Source organism: Dasypus novemcinctus, chromosome 5 (genome assembly GCF_030445035.2).
Source record: "Dasypus novemcinctus isolate mDasNov1 chromosome 5, mDasNov1.1.hap2, whole genome shotgun sequence".
Lineage (NCBI taxonomy): Eukaryota > Metazoa > Chordata > Mammalia > Cingulata > Dasypodidae > Dasypus > Dasypus novemcinctus.
In genome coordinates this window covers 76,220,295-76,245,615 of record NC_080677.1, presented here as the reverse complement: position 1 = coordinate 76,245,615, position 25,321 = coordinate 76,220,295, and the positions used below count along the sequence as shown (strand labels likewise).

The window sequence follows — 25,321 nt, the reverse complement described above, 5'->3', positions numbered from 1 at the left end:
TGCCTAATTTCAGGTACTGAGTTTCTTAATTGCAAAATAATAATTGATCATAGAAGATCATAAACCAAGTGGACCTATTCTAAACATTACGGTACATAAAAATCACTCAAGGAACTTGTAAAAAAGTGTGTATGTTCAGGGCTCACTTTCAGTAGGTCTGAGAGAGATTGGGTTCAGGAATTTGGATTAGACTTCAAAGTCACATTTTGAGAAATGCTGCTATAAACATTTTCTGAGTGGGGCCTGATAGCCCAGGGGGTGTCCATGTAAAGTGACCTATTAGACTTTTTTTTTTTCTAAAGACCCATGGTTCTATTTAATTTTGTAATATTTTGCTAGCTTAGAAGTATTAATTCATCTCACATAGGTGGGAAATTTACTTCTTAAAAGTAGTTTGTTCACTCTAGGGACAAATGATGTCAGACTAAGGAATTATAATTTTGAATCTCTACAGAGGTGTTAGAGGTGTTGCTAATTTATACCCCATATTATTACATAATACACTCAGTGTTAGCAGATAAACCAAACCAATATTTCATGGAAAGCAAGCATATTTACTAGGAGAAATGATAGAAAATAGGCAGTTAAGAGAAGGTAGTTTTTGAAATGAAAATTGATCTGCCATCCAGAAAGAATTTTGTCATTTTAATTTAATCTGGGTATGGGCACTCTGATTAAAAGAACTGAAATAGTCACTGAGAATACTGTAATTAGAAATAGGACTCTTTCATTTCCATCTTGCAACTTGATTAGTGTACTCAAAGATGTTTATAGAACAAGTGAATAATAAGAGGGAAAGTAATCACAGCTAATGATTCCATTGTCGGGTATCTAGATATGGTCCTCTATTTAAAACTCAGGAAGGTGTCTCATATGACAAGTTAAAAGTAATTAGCAAAAGTCCAATGAAGGCTCTTAACTTCATAATCTGTAATTCTGTTCTGAAATGAAAATGGGTGAGAAAAAAGAGACCCCAAGAGGTGTTTTGTCACACAGATGTCTAAAGAAGAATGAGCTGCATTTATTCACATACCCAGACTGAAAAAAATGATCTTACAGGAATGTATTCATTTCTTGCTTGTAATTACAGAATGAGTAAGACTCAGGCTGCTTATTGTCATTTGACACATTTGATTTTCTTTAAAATTTAATCAGGTTTTAATAAGAGAAAAAAATGGATGCTTCACTTCTGCAAAAAATGTACCAAGGTCATAAAAGAACTAAGTATCAATGTCAAAGCCTTTTTCCTTTTTCAACCAGAATTTAAAACTTCTGCCTGTAAAATGTACCCTCCCTTGTGGAAAACATCATCCAAAGACAAAATGTTATTGTCTTGGTGAAGCACATGTCCTTTATCAGTCTTTGTGAAAGTTGGAAATAAAGTGATTAGAGATAGTCAGGACGAAGAAAAACAAACAATTATTATACTGCAATATTAAATTGAAAATCTCCCTGAGTTATTGGACCGAATCAGTAACTAAATGTCATAGACAGTGACAAGAGAGATCTCATTTTCTGGCTGTCATATTTTAGGGGGTTGACAGCTCTGGTTGTCAGTAAAGTGGCAACGAAGAAAAATGATCTGTTTTTGCATTAAATGGCTGGGAGTGGCTCTGCCACGGGTTTTAGAGAGAGAAAGAAAACCACTGATGAGTGGTCCCTGGGTACATGAAAGAGTGAAACAATAGAATACTTTTCTATAGCTTTTGGAGTCCCTTTTCAATCTCTAAATGAAGTTCTGAATCTTTAGTACATTTAAAGTCAAGGTGTTACGAAGTCTTCCAAGTTCTTCCTGGGCTTCTTTTTGGTCCTCAACACTTGAAAACTGGTGGCGTGATTGCTCTGAAGGATAAGATAGACTTTGCATCACTTTTCTACTCACCCAGCTATAGACCAAAATGAGACAGGCTTCTCTCCAAAAACCCTTCCAGGTGTAAGGCATGAACAATGTTGTAGAGTAAATATACTAAAGTATCATAAAGTGATCAAGTACTTAAAAAAAAATTCACTAACTTGAGGGATTCCTGAGTTATTCTTTCAAATCACATGCAGATGAGTGCCCAGACTTCAGTCACTTAGTATCTATTCAAGTTCAGTAATTTGTTTTTAAGTTAAGCTTCTGTTTTGTCCCTACTGTTCATGCTGGAAATCACCGCCATGACAACTGGGAGATGACTTCCTGTTGGGAAGGTGAGAGCCATTGACAATGACTTACAGGTAAGATGGCTTAGACCAGAACAGCCAACAACTGGCCAGTAGCTGTTCCTAGTCTGCAGACCCATTTATTATTCCTGCACAGTGATGGTCTAGAGTGTTTAATAATTGTGAAGTTAAATTGTCAACATTTACAGGAATATGGATTTCTAGCTTTTCTTAAAAAATTTGGCAAGTCAGCTGGAGCTGGGTAATGAATGACTGCTCCTTTGGGCATGTACTTTGCAGATCACCACAGTGCCGATTATACCCCAGTATTTCTTGAAAATGACCTACTTTATTCCTTTACTAAAGTGTCCATAGAGTGAGGAATCTGGAGGGCCAAATGGACTTGTCAAACCCGAGCTCTTGTTTTCTTTCTAGATCATGCTCTGTGTGCCAGGACTCCAGGATGCTGTGTCCTAATGAACACACTGCTTCCAGGGTGTGCCTGGGCCTCTTCTCAGTAGGGTCCCCAGAGGCTGACAACACTATACATGGGTGTGTCTTGTTTGAAGCAGAGCCAAGGGGTGGCCATTTGGGAGATGTGTTTAGATTGAACTTGGATGTGTGAGCTCATGTATGAGCACAAGGTACGTCATGGTGCCCGACAGAGAAGGGGGCAGACCGCTGGCTGGGGTCCTGAAAATGTTAGGCATTTGAGTCTGTGCACTCCAGTTTCAAACTCATCAGGGCAGACAACTTGTTTAAATGACTGACATTATGCTTGTAGACAAAGAACAAGGGAATGCATTAGGAACTGACCTTAAGTGCATGAACAAGGACCAGGGAATGTGCCAGCACCCAAAATACCGACTAAACTTTTCACCCAGTTGCCAAGACAACCTCCCTTTTCTTGGCATTAGGCGGACAATTAGATTTTGCTCCAGGTGTTAAAAAAAGGATGCTGGAAATTTTATGACTGACTCTGTATGATTTGATTAAGTCATAAAACTTCTTTTCACATCAATCCAGATTTACACTTCAGGAAATTCCTTAGAGACACCCTCTTCTCAGAGGAATGGTGTGTATTAAAAATAATGCCATTAGGTTGAATGTCTGAAAGCTGAGCTACTAAAGATATAAAAATTTATACTCCTGGTGTAATGATTAAAGCCAGCCTCCTAATATTCTTGGGGGAAAAATCAACTAAATATTGGAGGTGGTAACCTAGATATTTCTTATAGCTAATTTAAGACACAAGATCTGTGCTACTATTATCTGGTAAAATGAAATTAGATGCATTGCTGGATATTTTCTCCCTTACCCCACAATTTCTGATTTTTGAGGACCTAGCTTGTCAGTGTCTACTTGAAAATCTTGCTTTTGTATCCCTAGTGTGTAAATATTTTATATTTTAATATTTGAGGCAGGTTTTGGTGTTGCTTATTTTAATTTTTACCTAACATAAATAGTCTGTATATATCTCCCATAACAGATGCATTCTTTTTCTTGAGCATTATGAAATATCTTGAGTATCAGCAGACATAGAAGTCTCAATTGGTGTGGACTGGCAATCTTTCTGACCAGCTCTTTTACTTTTAAATTTATGCTTTTAATTGTGGTTATCAGTCTCTAATTTTTAAACAATTTTATTCACACACTATACAATCCATTCAAAGTGTACAGTTAATGGCTTTCAGTATAATCACAGTTATACATTCATCACCACAATTAATTTTAGAACATTTTCAGTACTCCAAAAAAAATCCTATACCCCTTCTACACCACACCCCATTATACCCTTAGCTTTGGTATAGTGCTTTTGATACAATTGATGAAAAAATATTACAGTTTTATAAGATTGCCCTCTTGGTACTGTCCACCTTCTGAGATGGGGCAGGGCATTTGTACAAACTGAAATGGGATGAGGCTGAAGGGTGTAATCCCCATCACCTCTCTTCTTCCCCGCTTCTTTGTGCAAGAAGGTAGCAATGCTACTTCCTCTTCCTGCTGATCTTCTGCCTCTTCACAAGCTGAACCAACCCGTCTCCCACTGCCTTTGCTTAGGAAAGAATAACAGTCATGATAGTAACGATCCTTGAAGGGGCATCATCACCGTCAGAACCGTTTGTCAGAACCAGTTGTCTCTTCTCATGGTTGGAGAAATGGCAACTATGAAGAAAGGTTGTCTTCCCATGACTATTTTACCTTTTCCATTCAGTTTTTATGCATTTACTTTGCTATCAAAGTATTCTTTGCTGAACTTAATCATTTTCAAAACTGATGAAGCTTTCAAGGAAGAGTGGGCTGAAGTAACTTGGAAACTCTCCTGGTGTGAATGAGCAGTTTGCAGCAGAACATTTTCAAAAATTAAATGCACTTGAAGTGCACTTGAAAGCCTAACTGAGTAAAGTTGGTTCGAACAGCAGCAAAGAGCAGAAGTCACGTGGTTCACAAATTACAAGAATACATTTTTGCAGCATTTGGCATATACTCTAACAGCTTGGGTTGATTAGGACAAAATTTAATTTGCAATAATCAGCTGGTGGCAAGGGGAGCATGAAATTATATCGATACATTGCGTTTGCGCTTTGCAGTATATTTCCTTGTAAATTAGATAGCTTTTAAATTTATCTTTGGGTTGCAGAACATATAACACAGCAAACTTTTTAAAAAAAATTTCATTTTATTTTTTAAATTAAAAATCACTCTGCAGGGAGAGAGACAGTTAAATGTTAACCAAGTAAGCACTGTCTTCCTTCTGGCATCTCGTCCAAGGATAAAGCATAATTCAAGGTGTTTTACTTCTTTGGGTCAAGTCATATGCCACGAATTTCTCAAGACAATAGCACCTCTTAGCAAAACCTCTATATTCTACAAGATACATAGTTTCTGTTGGTGAGGGATGACAATTCTCTGGCTTGCCCTCTTTAAATGATTGCATTTGCTCAAAGTCTAGTTTCTACAGACCTCAAAAAAGAAAAGGATTTTTAATTCACCTGATAAACCTCATCCCCTCTAGTCATTCATAGCCTGTACTGAACTGATGATCCTTTCTTTTTTATTCAAATGTTATCCTAGCACATGCAGAAGACTCATTATATCAGGGAATGCCATCCACTAAGGTTGGTCTAATGCTTTGAATTCACTGGGGATAGGGATGGCAAATAGAGCAGGGAGAGGGACTGAGAGTGGCACAAAGAAATTAGCACTGGCCAGAGAGATAGAAGCCCAATGTCCGTGTTGTCACTGGCTTACTGCGGACCACGGGGCAAGTTGCTGATTCCCTGGACTTCAGTTTCCTCATCTGGATCACGAGGGGACACTTCTGAGGCTGAGCAGAGAGGCCAGCAGGGCACCAGGGCAGAAGGTGAGAGGAGGACAGCTTCAGCGCTGCTGCTCCTTGTGACTCCAGATAAAGCCTGGGCAGTTCTGAGGAAAGACTATAATCCCGACATTACTGAAACCTCGGATTATAAAAAATAGTCAGTGTGATGCTTGTAACACACATGTTCCTTAAAAATAGGAATCTTATCAGGGTGGGAGGATTGCAATGGCAAAGGGAGACAAATTCAATCATATTATGAATATGAGGTCGGACTTTTAAAAGTATGTTTTTGGTGGATTCTTTTATGAAGTAGAGAAAATGGTTGTAAAGGGAATAATTATTTCTTATTTATCTGTTTCATAAGTTTGGGGTTATAAGAATTGATTTTTTTCTCTGAGGAAGGTGCAGTGGTATTGTCTCTATCAGGATACCAGCTTTATTGTTAATGCTTTATATGGTTCTACAACGAAAGCTGATTTTCCTCTCCTGGTTGCCTTATTCTGGCATCAAAATACTGTGATTCTTGGTTTGTAAACAAAATGAGGAATATTTTCAAAAAACATGTGTTCTACTGTAATGTTCTTATAAGTGGCATCTACCAAAGAATAAAGAGCATACATATCTTAAATTCGCTACAAGCTTTGCCAACAAATTTTAATGACTATTTAAAAAGTAGATCCCAAAGACTGGATTTTTATACCTGTGAGGTAAAAGTCTATACTTTCAAAATCTAGATTTTTTCCCCCCTGACATAAGGCAGATAACAAATTTAAAATTTTGTTTCACTTGATCTTACCATGTCTCACAAAAGCATGCCACCTGCTAACACCCACCTCCTCCTGCTGCTGGCTGCAGTCACTTACCTCCACATAGCACCTTTCTTCTCACAGTGAGGTTGACCTGCCCGTTACGGGCTGCATGGTGCATGAGGTCGATGACATAGCGGTGGGTCTTGCCAGCCACTGGAATCCCATCGACATAGACGAGCTCATCTCCTGGGTGCAGGCGGCCATCTCTGTCGGCTGAGCCCATGGCAATGACGGCTCCGATCAAAATCTAGAGACACAGCGAGAAGGAAAAGATCCACGTTTCAAACCTTCTAATTTATTTTCCTTTGTCTCTTTCTACAATTTCGTGGAAGATTTTATTCCCACCTTCTACTCCTTGCCCCAAACCTGAGCATGTATTTGAAAACTGAAAAATGAGAAGTTAGATAGGACAAGATACCCTTCCAATTCTCCCAGGTTCCTAAATCCTTCTAGAGTCACGAGGTTTTGAATTTGCAGCTGATTGCCATGAAATTTGAGTAACACTTACTTCCTGGCTTAAATTAGAAAATTCTAACCCCAAAATATAATCTGATCCTGATTGGCTATGCATGGGCTCTGAACTGTAACAAGTTCAGGATTGAATCTTGGCTCCACCTCTTACTTGAGTGCTGCCTTACTGGGGTAAGGTTATTTTTCCTAACTTCTGTGAACGTCAGTTTCTGTACCTGTAAAATGGGGAAAATAATATTAGGATCTACTTCACAGAGTTTTAGGGGTAAGAACTGAATGAAATAATGCATGTAAAACATTAAACTCTGTTTATAGCATGTAAGTGTTCAAAAAACATCAAGGGTCAAGGGGAAAATAGCTGCCTTACATTTCTGAACTATGATCAAGATTCAAAGTCTTTGAAAGGCCAGCAGTAAGGAGAAAATAAAATAAAACAGAAAACAAAATTCATAGCTGGCTTTTCCTGATCAGGTGACTTATTGACTGAAAATATTTTCGCCAAACCTTCACCGGATTTTTGCTCCATTCCTTTGAATACTTCTTCAGAGTTCTGTGAAGTAAAAGAAGTTCCCAGCTCTGCCTGTCCCCTGAAATGCATTTGCTGTTTAGGCGGTGACATGGATACCATATCAGGAAACGAGGTAAAACATCTGGGAAATGTGAGTATTATTATAATTTCCTGAATCAGGGATTGTGGTAAAGGCAAAATAAAAGGTTTCCTACTTCCCATTAAAAACACTCAATTTAGATCCATTAGCAGAGTTATTTTCTACCTCAGAGGAAAGACAATAGTACTAAATATTTTAGTTTTGCTGTTTAACCTACAATCTTCCCAACTCATGGACAGTGGGTTTGCCCACCCCCTCCCTCCTCCCCCTTTTTTTTTTAACCAAGTGGCTTAACCCACATGGCACATAAGGACATTAACCTAATAATATTGCAGAGACCATACTCAGGCTTTATTTTAAATCTTCATAAAAAAAGATTCCTTGCCCACTGGCTGATTTCTTCCAGGCACAATAATTTCTTTCAAATCCCAGATTTGTGGATCCCACCTAATTTGCAGAGTTGCTCCATCATGAATTGTAGGCTTACATGTCTTTATGTTTGGCAGTGGAATGGTCCTTTCATTCTCAGTCACATGTTTCAGTGTTGTATGTCAACATGGCAACCAGATATGAATGCCCAGTGCTTCTCAGGTGTATGCAGTTATAGTCGGAAGAATTTTCTTTTTTTTCTGACAACTTCATAGCCTTGGACCACTGAATAGCTCTCTATCCAGAAAAACAGAAAATTCCCCACACTACAGCTGTTTTCCCTGTATTGCTGGGGGGCAGAGTGGGTTGGGGGAAGAGATTTGCTTCCATGTTGAATATTCATGTTCTGATAAGTGATTCACTATTGCTATTGTAGGAAAGGCGTCAAATTTCTTGTCTTAGATTTTTTTTTTTTTTTAAGATTTATTTTATTTATTTAATATCCCCCCCTCCCCTGGTTGTCTGTTCTTGGTGTCTATTTGCTGCGTCTTGTTTCTTTGTCCGCTTCTGTTGTCGTCAGCGGCACGGGAAGTGTGGGCGGCGCCATTCCTGGGCAGGCTGCTCTTTCTTTTCACGCTGGGCGGCTTTCCTCACGGGCGCACTCCTTGCGCGTGGGGCTCCCCCACGCGGGGGACACCCTTGCGTGGCACGGCACTCCTTGCGCGCATCAGCACTGCGCATGGCCAGCTCCACACGGGTCAAGGAGGCCCGGGGTTTGAACCGCGGACCTCCCATATGGTAGACGGACGCCCTAACCACTGGGCCAAAGTCCGTTTTCCCTCTTGTCTTAGATTGACTGCATCCAGCTACCCTCTGCACCCATTTACTACAGTCCAGGAGTCGGGCATTCTCCATTTTCCCTTATTACTATGCTAACCTGTGTATATGAGTTTTGTTCTAAAGATGTTCCAATCCATTCTTGAAAAGATTCAACCCACTATGAAACACTTCAAAGATCTGGTAAGTAGTTTATGCTGAAGTCAGGGGAAAAGAAAGTTTATGTTTCTTGACTGCCCCATGAAAAATTGCCTTTAGCTGGTTTAGTCCAAAGAAAATGCTTCCACCTTTTGATTTCTTTTATAAACTTTACTGGAAGACTTTATAGCTAGTTATAGAGGAAAAAAATGTCTTGTGAATAAACTTCTTGATTGGCTAATTATCAACTCTAAGGCATAATTCTGATTCTGATAGAAAGTGAAATAAAAAACAATGGAGGCTACAACTGTGAGAGTCACAGCTGTAATCTGTACAAAAATAATAAAAACGAAATTTCACATTGGAAAATTCCTGTTCATCTCTTGCTATAGGAAAACAACAATAATATACAGGTACTCTTCAAGTTATCTTCTGTGCTTGGAATTGATAATCATCCATTGAAAGGAAGATCACAGAGAAACGTCTGCTTTTCTTCCTTATTTCTTTGATATAACGTACTCTCCTCACTAATTCATTTATTCAGCAAATATTCATTGAGCCCTAGGGACTTTTGTAAGTACTAGGATCCATCAGTGAACAATGGGCAAAAAAATAATCCCTGCCCTAACATAGTTTCCATTCTAGTGGTCATGAAATAATAAATGCAATGAATGTGTACATTATATTGTATATTAAAAAGCATGTGATATGGCAAAAAGAGAGCAAGGTGGAGGGGGGCTGTCAGGTGTGTGACCAAGGTAGCAGTGATGCTCGAGTGGTTGGAACAGGCCTCACTGAGAAGGTGACACTGGCACAAAGACTGAAGTTCACTGGGCACAATTTCTTAAAACTTAAAGCTTTAATCTTTAAACTAGTTCTGTCTATCAAATTTTATACATTTTGTTTTAGTTTGCCAGGCTGCTATGACAAATACCACACATTGTTTTTGCTTAAACAACGGGAATTCATTGGCTTACAGTTTGAGGAAAGGAGAAGTCCAAAATCAAGGCATGAGCAAGGTGATGTTTTCCCTCCAAGTCTGTAACATACACTCTGGTGCTGACTGCTGGTGATCCGTGGGGTTCCTTGACTTATTTCCCTGGCTTATGTCACATGGCAATGACCTTTTCTTTCTCTTCCAGGTTCTGTTGACTTTCAGCTTTTAACTCTTCCCCGTGACTTTGACTATTCTGGATTTCTTCTGCTTCTAAGGTTCTCCAGAAATTCAGATTGAGGCCTACCCTCAGTCAATTGGGCACCACCTTAACTGAAATAACATCTTTAAGAGACCTCCTCTACAATGGGTTCACACACTCAGGAACACAAATCAAGACCAAGAACTTGTCTAAATTTGGGTACATATTTCAATCTACCACATATTTATTTCCAAATAAACAGTACATTCAATTAACATTTAAATATAATTTATATTAGTATATAATTATTATATAATATACAATTCCTTATATCTTCCATCCTTTATATCTTGTTTCAAAAAAGGTTGTCAATGTTATTAAACAAACTTTGAGCTGTACACAGTGCACTGGGGTAGGCGTTAGAAATGCTGTAAGTCTGATTTGATAGGTCTGGAGTGGAGTCTGAGATTCTGTGTCATTGACTACCAAGAGATGTGGGTGCTGCTGGTCCTCACATTACACTTTGAAGAGTAAGGCTCTGGGTAATTTCACGTGGCCTGATGGTCTCACTGGTCACAATCCAGTTCAATTGAGAGCCCCTTCTGCACTGGGCACTTGGAGGCTACAAGTTCCTTCTGGACTTGTTCACCCCTGGTCACACTGGCTGCTGAGCCTTCTTATCCAACATTGGTCTCACCCACTCATCACCTCCCTCCAAGCTCCATGGGTTCTTCAGTTTCGGTCCATCCTTCTGTTCCACTCTTCAGTTTTCTCTTCTTGAGGCTCTTGCAGGAACATTATTCTATCTCCATTGCTTTGGACCTAAAGGAATAACTTTGTGACAGAACATCAAGAAATATTGCTCCCTTAGGACCCATGTCCTTATCCTTTCAATTGTATTCTCTAAAAACAAGCAAAGCAATGATTTGACTCTTCTTTATCTCATAGGCTACAGGCAAGGAATGAAACAGAGCACTTGATGTAATATAACAGCAATTGACATTCAGATGACTGATATCCTCCTAAGCTAGAGGAGAAACTAACATGAAAAAGAAACTGACAGTAACCAAAAAAAAAAAGAAACAAACAAAACCAAAATCACCTTTCCAGGTCTTTTAATTCCTTTAATTATTTCCTGTCAGTCCAGTTCTGGTGGGTCAACATGCAGATTTTAGGCTATTTCCTCTTGAAACTCTTCCATGCGTTTGTACTGGACTCCTCTGTCAAGTATGTCTATCATTTTCTCCCTCTCTGAAGACGTTTTCTACAGACAGGCCTTGCTCCACTGCAGTGTTTTCCAAATCTTTCCATTCTGATGCCTTCCCATTTCTTTTCAGCTCACAGCTGGAAATCCCATTTTTGTTCCTTTCTAGCAATTTTTCATTTCTTTCTATTTCTATTGTTATTTAACTGTGAAAATATTTCCTCTTGCAGGAAAAATGCCTGTACACTTTGTCTGAGCTGGAGTCCTGCTGTTCATTATTTGCCAAAAGCCGTGTTGTCATATTTAATGCACACCCTGAGATGTCAATACAATTTCATATATATGGATGCAGAAACCTATTTGATGCAACTTATGAGCCCTCCTGCGGTTGGAGACCAAGTTACCTTACACACCTCTCCCTTTGTAGCACATCAGCAATTAAATGAGGCCAGCACATTTTGTTTGTGTATTATCTCTGGAGTTACAGTGTAAGAAAGCAGGAAGGAAAGGCTTTCGGGAGATCTTTACAGTAGACTCATTCTTTCCTATGTGTTCTCTCTGAGATGCAATATTCTGGTCTTCATGGCTCATTATTTTCTGGCTTTGCTTACTTCAGGGAGATTTAGGCTTCTACTTTATAGCTTTCAAGTCAAAATTGTAACTTACAGCATGAGTGTGTCTTAAATCATTCAAATGAAGAAATAAGCCAGAATAAACCTAAATAAACACAACAAGGATAACCAGCAATTCATGTAATCTGAGGATACTTATAAATACTTGATGCCTGCCCACTGGAGGGGAGAAAGGACTTAGGAATGTAAAACCAATAATTAGAAGGCTTGGGAACTTGGGAACCTATGTACTAACCAAGCAGAAAGCTGTCCAGAGGCTGGGCAGTGACTGCCATCACATGCCTGAACTTCACTTTGAATAATATAAGCTTCATTTTGGTTAAGACTGTATTGTTTTTGTACCAGGTAGAGTCCAATAACACCTCTCTTTTCCTGAACCAGCCAAAACTAGGTCCTCCCTAAAACTAAGCCATGGAATGTCTTTTACTTCGTGGGGTGAAAAGAGGGTATTTTTAATATTTACTGAATGTGCTGGTGTACTGGGGTGTTGGTTTACTCCCAAAGCAGGCATAGTGTGAGCCTTGGGGCCCAACAAATGAAGAATTTCATATTTTAAAGACTGTATTGAAGTAAGTATCATGGGAAGAACCTGAACTTTGTTCAGAATTGTTGTTTCCCCTTACATTTATTTTATATTTTAATCTTATTTAATTTTATTTATATATGGGAAAAGGGAATGGATACTATTTTTAGTGCTTAGGGCCTACAAAGATAATCTGGTTCTGGTTGAAGCCTCCTTTGGCACAAAATACTCATCTTTCCCGTTTCTTTCTATTCAATCTTTTGAGACAGTTTCTATTCAATCTTCTGAGACAGGGGTCTCAAAGGTAGCAACCTAAATGAGTAATGCAGGCTTAAGGGAGTTTTGGGAACCGTGGCAAGGAGAGATGACCATGCTCAGCCTATAAGAGGCCACTGCTTAGCTCCAGCAAGTTGTCGCCATGGAGGACGTCAGGCTAAATGTTGATAGATCTTTCTCTTTTTCAAGAGAAGATGGATATCTGCATTTTAAAAAATATGAAATTATTTGGTACCCAACAATTTAAAAACACTGTGAGCGTGAAGCAAAGTATGTTGTAGGACTGCCTGGGAACCATCTCTACTTCTAGGAGTAGGCCATTTTAATTCTACAGAGCCTGTAAAATTTAGAGACCCCCCAAAAGGAGAACTACGGATCACCTGAGAAGCTCAGGTGACAGTTTTGGTTTGGAGTGGAGTACTCTCTTCAATCCTATTTAACAAATGTTTTTATACCAGGCTCTGTGCTAGGCTGAAGACATAAATGCCATTAAAATATGATCTTTGTCTTCAAGGAGCTCACAAATGATAAAGGGAAAAAAAATCAATTGCATTCTGGAGCAAACAAGGACCTTATTCTTCTGTTGGAAACCCTTTAAGATCACAGGTTTGAGCAATTGTTAGTATAAGTGCATTAGAGTCTACATGGGTTTACCCTTAAGTGCCCTGCAAAAGTCTCAGCTGGTGCCCAGTAGCCCACAAAATGCTATCACGATCACCTTATTTTATTTTGGGTCCTTTGTGGTTTCTTTTCATTAATTTGGCATATTTTAAACATCTTGACACACTTCATTTTTGGAGCATAAAAAGGAGAGCACAAAGTCTCTGCCTAGAAGAAATTTAAAAACAAACTAGAGAGTAATCCTGAAGGAAACCCAAGTCAGACAAATGCCCTGCAGAGGCCAGGTGGTTTTGAAATATAAATGAACATGTTAAATGTTTACATATATGAAGGGACCTAATGATATTTTCTGTTATTTATATCTATATCTCATCTACACTTACATCTACCTCTGTCTCTACTTCTATGCCTATCTCTATATTACCTTTATATCCATATATCAAGAATAAGTTATAGAGAGGAGTGAGGGGCTGACAAGGTGACTGAAGATTTCTGGTAAACTCAGATTCAGGTGACAGAAGGACAGGGGAACAAATCTGGTGAAGGGAAGAAAAATGAAACCAAGCTTTCCTTCTTCTACCTATGATATAAGAGCATTAATTTAGTCCCTGAATAAATTTCAAGCCTGGACTTACTTGTGCCCTATATTTTATCTCAGCATTCTCTTTCCTCCCAAAGCACTATTATGGAAATCCAGCCAGTCTGCCTGGCTTTCACATCTTCTCTGGTGGTGGGGGGGGTGGGGGGTCATGTGACATTCTGACTGTTGTCAGATTTTAATCCAGGAATTAGGAGATGTCTTTTTCCTGGCATGTCCTCATTCCTGGAGTCTCATGGTCAGCCTCTCAGAGTTTTCTGTAGGAAGGAATCTCATCAATCATCTAGTCCCATTCTGCGGCAGGGAAGAGGAAGCCCCTGTGGGGTTCCTGGCAGATACTCTTTGACCCTCTGTTTGAATATCTCTACCATTAAGGAGCTCCCTGTCTACTAAAGCAGCCTGCTTCACTTTGGGGCAGTTTTAATTGCTATAGCTTCCTTTCATTTGTTAAATTAACTTTTTACTCTGAAGATTTCTGCCTATCAGTGGTCCTGGCTTTAATTTCTGGAACAATCGACTATCGAGGGAGATAAAGTTGAAGACAAACATTTATTTAACATTTAATGTGAGCCAAGCACAGTACCAAGAGCTTTACATGTGCTATCTTCTTTAACCCCAAAGCAACTCTATCAGAGACTTCTTTTGCTATCTCATTTTGCAGATAATGAGGTTTAGAGCTTAAGTGCTTTGTCTAAGCCAGGATGGGGCACACATATCTGAGCCCGGATGGGGCACAGGCATCTGATCAGGAGTGGAGTACAGACGTCTGTGCTGGAATGGGGTGCAGACAGCTAAGGCTCTTAACTTATTCAAGAGTTCTGTGGACGTGACTTTATCAGACTGGGTACTATTTAAGATACATCTTTGACAGTGAGCATTTTATAGCTGATATTTTAATACAGGTACATAAATCCAGTGTGGTGTACTTTCTGTATACTTTCACTCAGATGCATAAGGGTTTTTGGGGGAAAATTAACCACTTTCTCCAGCACCCTTCCCAGATTCCCAATATTGTACCAGCTGAACTTGACTTCAGGAGCATCTTCTCATGGTAATTCCTTATTTCACATCTGGCAACTAGCTTGATTTTACTTCTGTTTATCCCTGTTTTTCTCTCCCTTGTTGTTTTGGTTGAAAACATACATACATCTACTGTTCCAAGTCACCTCTTCACCTGTATCATCTGCCATTCTACATGTCTGCTGTGAGCTACTGCCCAGAGAGACCAGTGGTCCAGTACATTTAAATAGTTAAAATAATCAAGAGGAATACAATCCATTTTAAGGAAGACTAATGCCCCTTTCTTAACATAATGTGCATTGACTTACAATGAGCTGTTGGCCATGGAGACACTGGCATGTTGAGAAATCTTTTTTAAGGAGAAGAGCAAATAAATAAAGAGATAAACTTTAAACTTTCTGATGCAAGCCCTGAAAGTTATCCTGTTAGTTGTCACATTGAATGATATTTTCCCTAATGCTTACACACACAATATATAGTCCAAAATGTGGAAATAAAGGAAATGAACTTACAGGCTGTCCAGGCTCATCTCCCCCGAGGATTCTGAAACCAAATCCAGACTCCATTCTCCGAAGGTGAACATCCAACTCCTTATAATCTGGACCTGCAATAAAGGAGAATCCACTGAGTCATGAATCCTGCCTCCTCCCCACCCCCTGAGGAACTGAACACAACAATGATAAATTAATTTTGCTGACTGATTAATGAGAGCTCTTTTAGAATTGGTGGAGAGCATAGAAGATGAAAAAAAAAATAAAAACAAAAAGTAGTTGTTCCAAAATTAGATAGACCCTGGAAGAACAGCCAAGGGCAATGCTAGGGAATCAACAGAGGCAGAGATAGTATTTGGATTTTCTGTGTGAAAAATTGTGGGTGACTTGAACTGATGCCTCTGTAATTCTTTATTTTACTGAAAGCATTTACAGATTGCCCTCATGAAGCTTTACTATCAATTTGGTGACATTTATTCTGACTAGAATGATTGTCAGAAGTCTGAGAAAACTGGTGGCAAAATTCTGATACACCTAGTAAAATTCTCCCTGGTAATTTATCAACAGCTGTTTATGATTTGATACAGTTTATGTGTGTGTGTAAATGGTGGTGGCGGTGATAAACTTGTGCCTGGTAAACGTTTTCTCTTTTAAAATGGTAAAAAGAAAGAGTAGAATTTAAAGGTTTTTTTTTCTATTGGGTTTAAATGAAGTATTTTTTCTGACAAACTCCTTCAGGCTTTTTATAATTTACAGGTAGAAATTCACCTTGGTCTAAGGTGACTTCTTATCCTCCAAACATTTTATAATGTAGAAGCTACTAGTAAATTCACTATTGATTTCACTAGTGTACTCTTAATATAAATTAGAAGAGGGATACTTTATTGCACTTAGCTGAAAGAACAGAAGTGTACTTAAAAATAAAGCTGGGAAACTCTCCTTAATATGACTTTTTTCTTAATCTTAGAAATACTGTATAAAAGCTTTTGACTTTTTAAAGAAGAATATGATTTATGCTTACTCACTGCCCCTGGGCTTTTTACCTTTCCTCAGAGGGAAACACCTCAATCACAATTGGATTGTGCATACTTTCATGCCTGCTGTTAGGATGCTAGTGGGTGATAAGTGACTTTGGGAAATATTTGTGCCATACTTTTCTTTTTCTTTTTTTTCATTTCAATCGTTTTTATTTTTTATTAATTTTTTTATTTCTAAAGAAATTTTAGATTACATAAATGCTACATAAAAAATATAAACCATATGCCTTAAACCTCCCCCGCAACTTTCCTACGTCACCAACATCCCTCATTAGTGTGGCACATTTGTTACAATTGATGAACACATACTGAAGCATTGCTATTAACCATGGATTACAGTTTATAGTTTACACTCTGTCCTGCACAATTTTGTAGGTTATGACAAAACATACAATGGCCTGTGTCACTGCAATGTAATGCAGGACAATTCCAATGTCCCAAAAATGTCCCCGTATTACACCGTTTCTTCCTTCTCTCATGCTTCAGAACCTCTGGTAGCCACTGCCTTTATATCAATGATAAGTTTTCTTCTATTGCTAGAATAATAATAAGCCTATAGTAGAATAACAATGTTTATTTTGGTCCATCGTTCGTTAATTTTGAGGATTTGGGGATGGTGATACCTACTTTGCTTCTAATCGAGAGGGAGCTTAGATCCCATGGGGTAGATGGATGGAACTATCTTGCTTGCAGTTATGCCATCCTTTTCTTAAGCAGAATTTATTGATTGCTGGGCTTTCCTGGTTTCAAAAGAGGTACTGGAACTGATAGAACATGTATTTCATAAAATTCTCTTTGCTTAAATTATTTTGGAAATTAGGATTCCAGAATAATATCCTCATGGGACAAAAATTTATGTCTGAGTCACATGGATATACAGAAGTAGTAGTAGCAGAGAGAAAGACTGTTCTTTCTGTTGGCCAGGTAAATCTTTTGTAGGCTCTCCAGTAAGTGGAGCTGCTGAAGTGACATGGTGTACAAAGTCAAGTGATATTGGGCAATCTTGGTGCTCTCCAACCGGGGCTGTGCATTCCCAGTGATATAAGAAAGGCAAGTCATTCACTTCTGAAATGTGGTCAAATGCAGATTATGTGTTTTAAGTATATATGTATTTATGTGTATATATTGTGCAAGACTCCATGACTATACCTTTTTACGACCAATGTTCATATAACCAAGGTGCTTTTCCGTTTAGTGAAAAATATAAAACTCTTGCAAGAAGAAAAACCAATTAGACTTCCACATTTTTGAGTCATCCTTTATGAAGTGTATAATCAGTCATAGTTTAAAGATAGAAGAAGTTAGAATAATTAAGTTCCTATTAAATCATTAATTAGAATTGGGTGGTAAAGGAAAGATAAAAACTTTGCCCTACAGTCTACTAGACTAATTGGCGTTTGAACTGAGTTCGTTTTGGAGTTCACAATAGCATACATGAAATCATGTACTGGGGTGAGGGCTAAGCCTCTGAGGGTCAGGAGATAGGTGGAACAGGTCTACCCAGGCAAAGCTGAGATGTAGTCTTCTTAAGAGAGGGAGAAAGGTAAGGAGGATGGGATGATGACGGATAATGCCCAATCGCTGTTCAAGCCTCTGAAAATTGGTTATGGTACAACTGCTCTCGGCAATCTCTTCTCTAGGTCACTTTAAACTTGGAGGATTCTATATCATACATACATTTAAAAATACAAATAAAACATGACAATTTTGATGCTGAAATTGACAGAGCTACCCTGTTTAACAAGAACTTTCTTTCTACTCTTGGAAACATTCTTCTCATTTTTACATGGCTGGTGAGTACGGTGAGTGGGAAAATTGTGCCTTTAATGTATTCAACACCCATCCACATTGTACGAGGAACCCTAGAAGGAGTTCACTGTGCAATCCATTTTATTTGTTAAGTAAAATTTTTCCCTTAAGGAAATGCTGAAAGAATGACAATCACAGTAATGAAATTTTGAGAGGTGCCAAGGTGCAAGGGGGTTGTCTTATGTCAGAGAATGTTGGGAGTCCTGGGGGAAAAGGAAAGGTTTCCCCCTAACGAATAGCTCAGGACTCCTTTACTAAAGAGAAAAATCTAGATTTTAGCCAGTTAATGGTACATAACTCTGGAGAAAAGATATTCAAATGGCATTTATCTTCTTCCCCCTCCTTGTGTACATTTTGGTGACAATTGTAATCCTGATCCCCTGGGTGTTCCTCTGCCCCATCCAGTTTCCACTATAGGGGGTATGTGTCATTTGTTTTCACCCTTCCATTCTCGAGGCAGAAATGGCCAGCTTCATTTTACATGAACAAGCAGAGAGAGGTAAAGAGAGACCCAACAGAGAAGTGTGCAAGCACACATGATTTATTTTTTAATTTCTTTGTTAATTTTGAGCACAGAATCAGAGACTGTAGGGCATGGAAACTTTAGAAAAACAGTCAATTGGGGAAAAAAATTAAATGATAGATTGAGCCTTGAGGGAGCAGGACTTTTATCTTTTTGGCAAAATAAGAGCTCTTAGACAATATTTCTTTGGTTTCTCCCCACCCCTATCCCCAGTCTGGCTTTACAAAATGACAACAATTATATGCACAAAGCTGGAAGACATGACTGTTCTGTTTTGTGTTTTTCCTCTTGTTCTGTTAGCTCTCTTGAAAGATGACATTTGTGATTCTTTTCCTAGCTGCTCTTCTGGCCCGGTGGCATGTTTTAATTATTGTATCATGCTTTATCTCTTTTCCTGTTAATGAAAAAATTAAAAGCAAAGAACTCTAGGGCCAACTCTTCTCCCCACTGTACCAGAATTGTACCATCCCCTCTCTCCTACTGTTAAGCAAACTAAGCACATGGAAGGTTGCTGAAGGTGCTGTTAGACCATGAGCAGGGCCTGAGTCACTTTGGGAGATACACAGCAATGCCCCCTCCAACAACATCCCCCCTTCTCTTTCCTTCTGCTTCTTCATTCATTTGCTTTCCATGCTCCTTTTTTTTCCCTCCTTCCTTTTCCTTAGTTATTTTTGCAGAATTTTCAGGGGCACTCTCAGAGTTGCTTGTTTTCAGAGAGGAGGCAGGGGTTGTGAAGAGATGGACTAAGGGAAGACAGAACACTTTTTGGATATTGGTATTTTATTCAATAGGTAGCCATGGCTGGTGTTACTTCTTCCATAAGAGCTGCTGGGTCTCAGGCATTATAAAATAAATATTTTATGATACTCTTCCTCTAAGGGATATTACATGACTACTGTGGCAAGCTACCAGAATGGAATTTATGAGTCCTGATTTATTCTGGGCTCACACCAATATTGAAAAGGTGAATATGTTTAAAAGCGGTAAGTGGTGACCACAGCCAGGCATCAGGACATCTTCTTCCTAATAACGAAAAGCAGAATTTCAAAAGCCAATTCTTCTTTCACTTGAAGGCTACACATGCCACATGAATCCTTGGTCTTGCTTTTGGAAGACACGGCTTTGTGCACAGTATTAGGGAAAAGGATGGGTGACTGAACAGAACTGATTAATTTTATGAATGGATTCAAGCTTCAAAAATGCAAAGAAAAGCATTTTTATGGATTAATTTGGCTCACAGGATGCTGCTGTAAACATGTCAATTAAAATTTGGTACTCGAATCCCCTTACATGTTTTAATTAAAACATAAGTGCCATGGCTTATTATCACAGTTTGGCATGGAGAACGCATTTATTCAATTTTCCTGCTGGAAAATGCATTAATTTTTTGGCGCTTCATTGTAAAGGGATCAAGAAAGGTGGTACACAAAGAACTTGGGAATCAAAAAAGATTATTAAACATGTCCCTCGCTTCTGGATTGCCATGTCCCCTATATTCTTCCAGTCATGGAATGAGTTAAACAGGATAAATAGCTTTCACATTTTTTGCCTTAAAGGATTCCCACCCCCTTCATCTTTTCTGTTTCCTCCCCCTTTGCTTATGTAAATGTGGTAGAACACGTTTTAGTCATCATAGAAAACCATCTCTTCACTCGCTACCTGACTCTTTCCATCAGCGGTCATATAAGGTCAAATTGTGAATATCCTCGTGTCCGCCTCCAGCTCTCTCAGAAGAGTAGTCTTTGGTGGAGCTTTCCCACCCTCATCTCTGATTCGCTCCTTCACCCCTGCCAGTCTGGTTTCTGCTGTCTTGGCATTACTGAACCTCTTTAAGGTTGGTGATGACATCTTAATGACCAAATTGAATGGCTTCTTCTCTTTCCTCCAGTATCAAATTCTGATAGATTTCTCTGCCACATTTGATACAGTTGAGGTTCCTTTTTTTTTTATTTTTATTTTTTATTTTATTTACTTTGTAATAATATTACATTAAAAAAATATATATATATGAGGTCCCATTGAACCCTACCTCCCCCACCCCACCTCTCCCCCCCCTCAGCAACACTCCCTCCCATCATCATGACACAGCCATTGCATTTGGCAAGTATATCTCTGGGCACCCCCGCACCCCATGGTCAACGGTTCACACCATGGCCCACACTCTCCTTTTATGGTCCCTGATTTCCTTTGTCCTTAAACATGGAAAGGTCTGCTTCAAGACCTTTTTTTGCTTTTGGTTTCTAAAGTGATACTCTATGTTCCCGGTATTTATCTTTGGATGGAATTGTCCATGCAAAGGCCCTGACCACAGATGCCTTTGCTTCTCTCCCTAACTTTTTCCCTTGGTGATATGATACTTAAACTCTGAGTATCAACAGTGTTCCATGGTGCACAAGCCCTTGAATTTAACTGTTTCAAGACACTCACCTGTCTAGTAGGCCCAACAAACCACAGCATTATTCCACAATAGGGTTATCACTTAGATTCATAAATACATTGTTTAGGACTGCTTACAATCAATTTTGCTCCTGTACCTAAGCATATTATATAGCTAAAGCTAATAAAGTAGCTTATAATTAAGATGGCATATAATTTGATAAAGGACATTTTATAAATGTAAGAAATACGGGAGATCTCTTTATTTTGGATGCAGTCATGATTTCTTAGAAAATTTTGTAACTTGTATATATATTTAACCAAATATTTGGAATAGTTTTTTTCTTGAAAACCTGGATGGTAAGGTAATAAAATATACCCAATTTATAATATAACTTTGTTTTATAAGTAGTGATTCTTTTGAAATATAAAAATAACATTTTGTACACATACCAAGGGAATTTGTTATTGGGTGGTTCTTATTCACTTTCTTCTTTTAATTTAAATAAAGAGTACATTTAGAAGCTGAGATTTTCAAGAAATGTGCTTGCTGTGTGACCAGTAAACAGATGTAGAAGCCCAAACTGAATCCTGCTTTAATTTTGAAATTGTAATTATTAGGCCTGTTTCCTCTCTGGGCATTAGATATTCTTACAAATTGTAGGGATTTTATCCTCAGTATATAAGGATAGTCACGCTTTAAAATTTTTCAGATGATGCTAAACAAATAGACATTATTTGAGGATAAAATGCTAAGCAATATCATCCATATTTTCTATATATCCAAAAAATGACATGGAAATTTACAGAATGATATGATTTAAAACATATATATTCTCCAAGGGGTGTTAGAACATGCTGAGATGGATAATGAGCTGTAATCATGGAAAACACTCTAGAGATGTGTGCTATGAGTCCACAGACCTGAAATAGTGCTATTATTACAGAACACTCTATTTTTGCAATTGTTTCAGGGTTCTGGCTTTCAATTTAGTGGTTGTCTAAACAGCTGTCCAAAGCAGTACCGCTACTAATTCTAAAAGAAAAAAAAAAAAAATGGAAATCTTCCTTTTCCTCCTTCATTTCTACAATAATGTTAAAGAGCCTGAACCAAAACTGTTAAATATTCCTGGGACAGTTAGGTAAAAAATATTTTTTTCCTTTTAATTAAATCAATTGGTTATCACTATAAGTCTTAAATTTGAAACTATGATGGTCTATTTTAACTTAAAATGATATCGAAATATAGCATTTTGAATTTGACATAGTTTCAAAAACATCTAAATTGTTATAAGTATTTAATTGATGAGAAAACATTTTCATTCTATATCCTATAATAAAAAAATTTCTAATAAGTTCTTTGGAAATATTTCAATGCAAATCTGAGATATACTAGCTTTTTATTTCTATTTATCTAGTCCAGTGTTGTCCAAAATAAATAAAATGCAAGCTACATATGTAATTTTAAATTTTCTAGAAGCAATATTTAAAAAAGCAAAAAAAAAAATCAATTTTAGTACTACATTTTAGTTAACCCAACATATTCAACATTAATCTAGACAAAATTATTAATATTATACATTTTTTGTATTGTCTTAGAAATTGAGTATGAATTTTACACTTACAGAAGAACTCAGTTCAGAGTGGCCACATTTTGAGCACCCACATGTCACATGTGGCTAGTGGCTAATGCATTGGACAGTGCATATCTATTGGACAGTGCTGTGTCTGACACCTGGTTTTTAATCTAGACTTTTACTAAAACACATTTTATCGAAAAATTCACAAATGTGACTGTATTCCTTTGTATTTTATTTGTCTCCTTGGCAGCCATTTAGGGCCACCAAGACAAGACTTGCTCTTTACCTTGTGTAGAAACTTATGAAAATGAAAAAAATTAGCATAGTGATTCTATACTAACAAACTGATGCTACTCAGAAGGATGGTTTGTTACACAAATGGAAGATGGCTTGTTCACAGTACTGTGAGTCTCGAAGAATACTTGCCAGAGGAATCCATTCGAAAACTGGTCCTGGGTGGCACTTGTTCTGGATGGGAAAATGCGGAATTAAAATTGAAGTTCATTTATGACATTTAAAAATTCACCTTTATTTTCTTTTTGCTGTTATTATAACCCCACTCCCCATCTTATGCTTATGTTTTATGTTTTTTTTTTTTTTCCTTTTTAATGGTAGTCAGGGGATAGAATGACTCTGCTTTATGTATATGTGTATGCATGTATCTTTCTTTTACATGCAGTCAAATGGAAAAATATACATCATTTTAATTCAGGTTAGAAAGATCACCATTTCCAGATATGATTAAGTTTGGGTTTTCATGATAAGAATGCTAAGTTAAAAGTAAAGTCAATCCAGATCCCAAAATACAAATACAGGTTTTTTAAAATCATGTTATGATATTGTGTCATAAAACCTTGAAACTGAAAAGTGAAGAATTCAATCAAGGATTGTATTGATTTATGTGTACCAGTCCAAATATTTTGATACTTCCAATTATTTGGATATTTGGAGTTATGTAAACATAATTTGTCAGTAGATATATATATAAGTAGTCGGGTAAAACTGGTTTATTTTGGCAACAGAGATCCATTATGAGAATTATAATGTAATCTATACTATTTTAACAACATGAAAATTCATGAACATGAGGACAAAATGTTTTTAAAATGCAGGAATATCTCATATTTAGAATTCTAGGAATCAGAAAAACCTATTTACATACTGTTTCCCGAAAGTATGTCGAGACATGCTGCGCTCATGGATTAAAACTGTTCAAGGGTAAGCAAGAGTCCAGTTGACATGCATCTACCCCTACTTAACAGAGATGTGTTTGAGAAATGCAGACTTTCATCATCTCTTTGTATAAAAACTATAGAACATGTAGAAAATGACATAATTTAACTGTAGATTTTCACTCTGCCTACAAAATCAACATTCTTAATGTCACAGAGGAATTCATAGAGTGTCAGAGCTGGAGAGTCACTTGAAGATATTCTGCCCAAAGCCCTTAATTTAGCAAGATTAAGGCCCAGAGATGCTAAGTGACTTGATTAAGCTATTTTGATATATCTTTCCGAAGAAACTCTTTGAGATCCTCTTTAGAAAAAAATCTTATTATATATAAATGTCCTTTTTATTTCCAACTTATTAAGAGTTTAAGTGCACTTTCCAATAAAGCTCTCTTTCCTTTGTTCTATTTTATTATTAACTATGCATAAATACTATGTCCTTTTGTAACTCTACTATAATGTTTTTCTAACGTCTTCAGATAGTCTCCCTATTCCCTAACAGTCTGTCAATATAGAATTTCCTATATCACATAATTGAGTTTGATATAAGATGAGCAGAAGACATATGTATACAAACCTCTGATCAAGAAATACTCCAGAAGATAAAAGATTATGTCAATATGAGATACTTCTAATTGAGAGAGTGGCAGAGTATTTTTGTCTGTATGATGAATTTAGTAATAATTTTATTATATTGCTTTGCTCTTGCAGCATATAAGGAATTACAGATGGATTAATGAAAAGTTACTAAGCATCTCTACAGCAGGAATTCATATTGTATTTTAAAGAATTGTAAAAATACTCTGCCAGAACCATCTCCCCCTCCTGGCTTTAGACTTTAATATATTAACCACTTTTAGCTTGGAAGAATTTCTTGACTACTATTTTTACATCCTTATCAAGAGCATTTATAAGAGGAAGTAACTTAAGAAACTTAGGTCTAAAAGGAAGAGAGTGAGAACAAAGTACAATAGAACTCCTCCCTCTTGAATGTTGAAGGTTCTAAGATGACACAATTTTGTAATATAATTGTGCTACATGAAGCTCTATGGAAAGATGAGTCTATTTTATCATTAAACTTTTAAAATCAAAATAAGGCTAAATTCTGATTTTTAAAAATTGAGCTTTTTTCCCTCCTCCATATAAAGTGCTCTACACTATTCCATGGGGAAAAAGAAACAGAGTCCTCTTGAGGGTGATGATGAAGCACAGCACCGCTAGCCTCTTGTGTCCTTGACACGTGCTCCCCACGGTGCCCTGGGCAGCCAGTCCCCATGGGCAGAAGGATCATTTCTGTCAGGCATTCTTTGTTTTCAGAGTAAAGGCAAATTAGTTTTCCAAGCAAACTGTTATTTTTTTAAAAACCTCAATTTTTAGTGTGACTGCTTAGGATTATGAGTTGAGAAATAGTTATTCATAAAAAATATAGACGTGTGTCAGGACTGGAAGGCTGCTACCTTCTGAACACTTCCATTAGTTGTAAAGTTGACATTCTATAGTATCATAATCTTTCTAGAATCTACTTGGCATCCAGCAATTAAGCTCAGTTTATTGCAGCCCTGATGGCTTC

At 37.6% G+C, this 25,321-nt stretch overlaps 1 protein-coding gene across 5 annotated transcripts in view; it reads right to left on the bottom strand.

Moving 5' to 3' along the window:
- Window positions 1–25,321, bottom strand: part of MAGI2 (membrane associated guanylate kinase, WW and PDZ domain containing 2) — a 1,419,055-nt gene that overhangs the window by 121,859 nt on the left and 1,271,875 nt on the right. For 3 of the 5 annotated variants that reach the window (XM_058297943.2, XM_071215009.1, XM_071215008.1), the window contains 3 exons: window positions 22,949–22,990; window positions 15,219–15,310; window positions 6,328–6,520 (listed from right to left, as the gene is read on the bottom strand). In XM_058297943.2, the coding sequence (XP_058153926.1) occupies window positions 6,328–6,520; window positions 15,219–15,310; window positions 22,949–22,990 (327 nt within the window). The remainder of the gene's footprint in view (window positions 1–6,327; window positions 6,521–15,218; window positions 15,311–22,948; window positions 22,991–25,321) is intronic. The other 2 variants (XM_058297944.2, XM_071215010.1) reach the window with 1 other exon arrangement.